The sequence below is a fragment of the Python bivittatus genome, unplaced genomic scaffold, assembly GCF_059951505.1.
Source record: "Python bivittatus isolate LINGU-HERP-01145 unplaced genomic scaffold, Pbiv_v1 ctg000440_np1212, whole genome shotgun sequence".
In the NCBI taxonomy this organism is placed as follows: Eukaryota; Metazoa; Chordata; class Lepidosauria; order Squamata; family Pythonidae; genus Python; species Python bivittatus.
Window position 1 is genome coordinate 4,281,851 of NW_028277063.1, and position 6,737 is coordinate 4,288,587.

General features: G+C 41.4%; 1 protein-coding gene across 5 annotated transcripts in view; it reads left to right on the forward strand.

Annotated features, from left to right (window-relative positions):
* LMTK3 (lemur tail kinase 3) overlaps positions 1-6,737 on the forward strand; it is a 48,261-nt gene that overhangs the window by 41,189 nt on the left and 335 nt on the right. Inside the window, exon 15 of one of the 5 annotated variants that reach the window (XM_088142684.1) lies at positions 1,559-5,727. The exons of the other annotated variants lie outside the window; for them this stretch is intronic. Within the exon in view, the coding sequence (XP_087998810.1) occupies positions 1,559-1,575 (17 nt within the window). The 3' untranslated portion in view covers positions 1,576-5,727. Of the gene's footprint in view, positions 1-1,558; positions 5,728-6,737 lie in introns of those variants that run through there. 5 annotated transcript variants of the gene reach the window in all.

The following is a 6,737-nucleotide window of genomic DNA, read 5'->3' on the forward strand; positions in this document are numbered from 1 at the left end:
CAATAAGCAAAGTCAATGGGGGAAGCTGGATTCGCTTAACGACCATGGCAAAGAAGGTAATAAAATTAGGCGTGACTCAGTTAATGACTGCATCGCTTAGAGATGGAAGTGCTGGTCCCAATTGTGGTCATATGTTGAGGATTACCTGTAGTAAGGAAGGAAAATTCCATGTGGGGCTTTGTGGATGCCTGGAGTTTTGGTTCTAGACCCAGCTACAAGCAGCAGTGGGGAGTAGAGGGATGACCCTTCACCTCTAAAAGAACCTCCCTGAATTTCATCTTCCTATGATGTTGAATTTTCACCCCCATAATTCCCAGTCAAATGTCCATGATTGGGAAATATGGGGACTGTTGCCCAGGACTTCAGAAGCGCCACAACTGAAGAAAGTTGCTCTAAGCTAATGAAACTTTGTCCCGGAGATGGCATTTAGCATGCATACAATCAAAAGAGTCTTCCATTGAGTAATGGAGCTTTAGAGTAATCATACATAGAAGAGTAACTTGAGTTTCCTGTGCCCATAAAATTATTGCAATTGGCAAAACTAGCCAAAAAGATGATAGGCCTGTGTATTTTGTCACAGAATAGACTATCTGTGAAGACTGTGTGCAATTTCAGTTCCCTAGCACTACCATTCTGTCTTTTTCTCCTGAATGAATTGGTGGAGGAAGAGTAAAAACAAAGAAGATTGACTGGGGAAACAGGGTAAGGGTACCTGTGGAAAGCTAAGTTGAGGTCTAGATTCCCCAAATCAATTCCCAGGACCTTGACTGAGGCATGGCAACTGCACAATAAAATCTGTCCAATCAGCTCCCACTTTCCGATCTTGAAAAAAACCTGTCTTCCTTTGGTATTTAATTGAGATGGGGGAAGTCTGGGAAATTGTGGAGTTTTGGAAAGCTGTCTTCACAATAGAAGACAGGACATTCCCAAAGGCTTCTTGGTCATTTTGTGATTAGAGGAAGTGCAGGAATGCCCTGTTCCACCAGGTGAATTTCACCCAGATGTTCTCTGCAGGGCAGGAGGATAAAAAAGCAAAAAGCAATTCCTTGCCCAACTGGAATCAAGTACATTTGGCTCAAAAACAAAGAAGAACTGTTCCATTTAGCAGTCCTTTAAAATCATTGTTGTAGATCAGAGGAGCATAACCTGATGTGCCAGAGCTGAACTTGGTCCCTCAAAGCCTTAGAGGCAGTCCCTTGAGGCTTCAAAAAAGTATCAAATTGGATATCAAGGGGAACATGTTTAAATACAAGTCTGGAGAGTAATAATGTTCATTAGATTTCCTTGTGCTTAAATGTAAATGAATTGAAATTAGAATTCTTTGCCTGCTACATTCTGGAATGCAACCTCCAAGCCAAATGCAGCTTTCAGCCTGAAAAGAGTTGTGCACCTTGCTGTACATCATCATCACCACCAGCACCAGCACCAGCACCACCACCACCATCATCATCATCATCATCATCATCATCATCATCATCATCATCATCATCTTCACTTTTAAAAAAAGTAGTGCAAGCTGTGCTGTGACAAGAAGTTTCTCTTTCTCCCCAACTTCCAGATGCAATTGAGAACTGAGAATCGATAGACATTGGTCAATCCTGCCACCTGTCATCTCAACATTCAGGGACAGCACCCAGTCATCCAGTTGACCTGCTGATACCAAGCTACCACACATCCGTTTCCTGCAGTGGATAGACTGACAGATGTGTGTGTGTGTGCATGTGCACGTGTGTATCTGCGTGCACGGCATGGGGCCATTATTGCTAACTAGAACCTGACATATGTGGACTTTTGCTCTCCTCCTGCTCACTGACACATCCCTGCCTGGGGAGGGTAGGGAAGCAGAACTTTTTGTACAAACAGTCTCAGGCCTCCATGTGATGAGGAAGATACCTCCTCAATGCTAGAGGCCCTTGCTCCGCACTGGCTTTTGAATGTATAACCCTTGTCCCCTTCCAGCCTCCCTTCCACTCTCTGATATGTTCCTTATAAGGACCCTCTGTGCCAAATTGAGAGGATGGGTGGGGTGGGGTGGGGTGGGAGGAACCATTCTTCAGGAAGTTGCCTACAACTGCTCATGAGCCCTTCTGCATCGTATCACCTGCAATCTTGTAATATGGAACATGGCTACCAATTTAAAAGTCCTTTTGTGCCAAATGGAACTGAATAGGGCTGGTGACCATCTCCATTTAACCAGCATTATATACATAAAAAAGACCACTATGTTAAACCTCGGACAGAATTACACTGGCAAGATGGAGTAATCAAATGCTGTGAAGTTACCAGGGACTTTGGGGCTCAACAACTTGGGTGGTGAGATTTGGTTGGATGGGTATCCTTTGTCTGAACCCAAGGGATTGTTCACCAGTACCATTTTGTGTATCAGCCAGCATCCATTCATTGATTCCTGAAGTGATAAGGAAAAACAGTAAATCGGTCACATCACTCATTTGTAGTGGCCAGATAATTGAAAGCCATTGATTCATCATGGGAATTCCTTCCATATTGTCTTGGCAGGTCAGTGAGTGGGAAAACCATTCCTAATTCATATTCTGCATTGGAGGTGGTTGGCTTTTATTGGGATTAGCCTGTTCTGATTTCCCAGTCTCAGAGATTAATAAAGGCTTCTGGGACCTACTGGGATACGGTTGAAATGATGAGGACTTTCAAGGAGTGGAAAAGTCATTGGTTGTGCCAAAAACCACAGTATGAGGAAGAAATGGGTTGGACTGGAAAAGGAGCTCAAGAAATTCTTTGGAGATATCTACTCTGTGGGCATTTTGAGGTGAAGCACCTCTGCTCTTTATCTGCAGCACACTGTAGCCAGATGGGAAATCACAAGCAGCACTGAAGGGTGCTTAGCCCTGGTGAAGGAAGAGCACTCAATTCTACTGGCTGATTTAACTGGGTGTCTTCCAGATGTGTGTTCCATACATCTGGAAGGCACCAGTCTGAAAAGTAATGCCTGTGTTGGCCGAGAATAATGGATGTTGTAATCCTCACACATCGGGAGTGCTTCTTGGTGGGGAAGATGGTTTTGACAATTCTTCAGCCTGCAAATTGCATCTTACAGGTTGGTTTTGAGCCTGTGTTAGAAGCAGTCAGTTTTGGCCTAGCTGAATGAGACCTTAGTGATTCTAAACCTTAATGGCTAATTAAGGCAACAGGTTCACTTCTGACTTAGTTTATAGCAGAGAAATGTGGACTTTCATGACTGCTCTCCTTAGCTTTAGCCATGATTAGCTGAGAAAGTGGTGACAAAAGGGGGGAGGTGGCCAATTCCCAGAGGAACTTGCAACAGGAGCCAAGATATGGGAGAGATGTTATCTGCAATCTGGGCATGGCTTGATTTATAGGGATAGCAGATTGCTGTTGTCCAATCTGACTTGTGTTGAAATAGTAGTTGCAGTACTGTCCTCTAGTTCTATGTAGTTGCTAAGCTTAGCAGGAAAGCAACTAGTAGCTGGTTCCTCTGGCAAGTTGATGTGCTGACAAGACCAAGTTCTTTTAGTCAGTCTCCAAAGTCTCCAGCCCTGGACTCTTGGTATTTTACATCAACTGTATTTTTCTTGAAGACCTTAAGGCCAGCTGTCCTCAGAACATTTCACCATTCTGTATGGTGTTCAATGAATTATATATTTTGCTAAGGAGGTCCATGACAACAAAATAAATAGGCTGCCTGGGAGCAAATTGTTTACAATACCCAAATGGCAATTTCCAGCACTGGCAACACTAAACAAACCACAAGTCTTCAAAGTCCTCACACTGTCTTCAAAAGTTTTATGGCAGCTGTCTATGCCTCCATCAGACCTGATAGCCTTTCCCTGACTTAATGCTTTCCAGATGCGTTAAAACTGCAACTCTTAGCCAGCATAGCCTGGAAATTCTGGGAATTGCAGCCCCATTACCTCTGGTAGTAGTGCCAATCAGGAGATCACGTCAAGGAAGGCTTCCTTTCGGGAACATTTCTCCTTCCCTAGAGGAGAAGGTACCCACACTGAATTGCTTTTGGAATTTTTAGAAGCAGTGGGCATAAAGAAAGAAAGGTGTTGTAGGGTTACACATCAGCTTGCAACGTTTTATGCAGAGGCTTGCTCCACTTAACTTGCAAATTGGAAGGAAGTCTGAAGGAAGAGTTGGCTTATTGGATTTGGTTGTATTCAACTGACATGCCAGTTTTTCAGTAACGAATTCATTACAAAATTAGAATTCTGAATCTGCTTAAGGCGTGGCAGGGGTGGAACCAGCAGGTGGCAAGGCCCTTCCACACTTTGCCCTTAAAGTGTTCTTTAAGTGCCTGTCAAGTGCTTGGGAAGCATCTGTATGTCAAGAGCATTGAGACTGGAAACTGGCTGGTTTTGCATGGCATCAGGCCTCCACATTCTGCCGCTTGTTGGTAGGCAGTGTGAACATTTTGGTTTTGTCTAGCTTCCATTCTTGCCATGACAAAAACATTCTCTCTGTGATCATGGCTTCCACACTGGACCAAAATCCCATTTTTGTAAATTCTGAGGGAAGCAAAAGTTTGGGTCCTATATCAATAACTCCCATTTCCATTGCCATTTGTAGCACAGAATAAAAAAGGAAAGGGACAGTCATCTTTATCAAATGTTCTGTCAAAACAGAAGAGGGGTGTGTATGTGTGTTTTGTTTAAACAAAGTGGTATTCTTTAAAAAGACTGGTGGGAGGAATGAAAGAATAGATACACCTATGACCATTTGTCTTCTATATCCATGATTCCATTGGGGATTGAAACTGAATTATGTTGGGTCGATAAGTGAAATAATAATGTGTATATTTAAGGAATGGATGGCTTAATAGGGTACAGAAGGATGCACTGTGGATAATCTGTGTTGGGGAAATAGATGGATGGACAGAGGTTTTACAGAGATCTTGATCCAGGCATGATGTTTCATCAGTGGGAACACTCTGGGAAAGAATATATGGGGATGGAGAAATATTTAAATCCCAGAACTTTAAGAGCATCTTATTCTGTTACACATAAAAGCCAGGGTTTTCTCCAGATTGTGTAAATGGGAATGCAAGGGGGGGACAGAGTTTAGTTGGTGGAAGGCAAAGGGACCTTTTCAAATTTGAAAACATCAGACAAGGAGTTGGTGGAGCCATGATTTGTAAGGAAAACTTCATGGAGGCAGATAAACTGGTGAAACCTTTAAAAGTTTCTCTAACAAAGAGCAGTTTCATTCTAAAACGAAAAGCTCTGCTATCATTTTGCTTCAAGATAATGAGAAAACCCAGAAAGGCACACATTTATATTAAACTTTATTAATTTTAAAATTAGGACATATCAACAAGAAGTTATATACATAGCTAATGAGACCTCAACATCTGCACAGCTGATAATATATATCCTGATGCAACAATCCACCCCTCTCTCTCTCATATGTGCACACACAGAGTCTGACTTCAGATGGGACCTCGTTATTTCTTATATATTATGTCCAAGCTACACTGAACACCCAAAGTGCAGGGTTACACTTTTTTTTTTTTTTGAGTAAAACAGAAAAATCATTTACCAACGGGTAAGAAACCATGGCATACATGTAATCACTTGATAAACCAGTTATCTTACATGGTCCAACCTAGAAGATAAAAATATTGTTATTCCAGTGTTTTCCAAATTTCTAAAGTGGTACAGGATGATCAAATTCCTTTTCTTTACAATCTGTTTACAATGCTATTAAAAGCATAGTATGGCAACTTCACATTTGGTAGCTGCTATCCTGCATTCACTGTTTTTCATTTTTTTTTTTTTTTGGTCTATACAAAAAAGAAGAACGAATCACATAGGAGCTGTCTCTTTTTAGGAAAAATGTGAAGGCCATTTTGATTTTGTTTTGGCATGTTCATCACCTCCTCTGTACTCTCAAAGCAGAGCGTCTTAATGTCAAAAGTTTCCATCATTCCAATTTTCATACATCAATTGCAGAATCTGTAAACTTTGATCTTAGGGATGAACATTCTATAACTTGAATTCATTCTTCAGGCTTTCAAGTGAAGGAGATTCAAAATGTCCCGGATGCATTTCAGCTGAAATACACACACACACACACACACACACACACACGCACGGGGCAACAATCATGAGGTGACTGGAGTTATTTCTAACAAAGGGCAGGAAATGCAAAGATAATATGTATACCTTTTAGCCCTATGTAAGATAAAATTAGCAACTTGCTGTTAATAAGGCACAAGTTCCCAGCTTCAGAGATCTAAGATATGTGTGTATCTGTATACAGACACACACACACATTTGGCAACCACATTGTTATGCAGAGAATTCTGTGTTACTGTGCTTAATTTGCAAACATATTTCTAAACTGGCCTTCCATTTTCAACATTCCCCCCCTCGACATTTCATATTTGGCTCTCCAGAATTCAATAATAAATTATTTCAGAAAATAGTTTGATTTGATGGGTAATAAAAATAGGGATGAAAAAGTACACCCATATTTCATGCTTTTGAAGCAACATGCCAGATGGGAACCGACGCATATACCCTGCCCCATAAATACATGCCTGTTCCTGCATCTTGAACACATACATCTTGAGCAGAGGAAATGAGCAATTTCCAGTTATAGACATTATACTGTAAACATAAAAGGAGACTGTAAATACTGTTTACCTTTCCTCTTTAAACCCTCTTTTCTTTGTGGCCACCTTGAATTGAAATGTGAACCAATATATGCAATGTCCACACCTCTTCAACTTACAG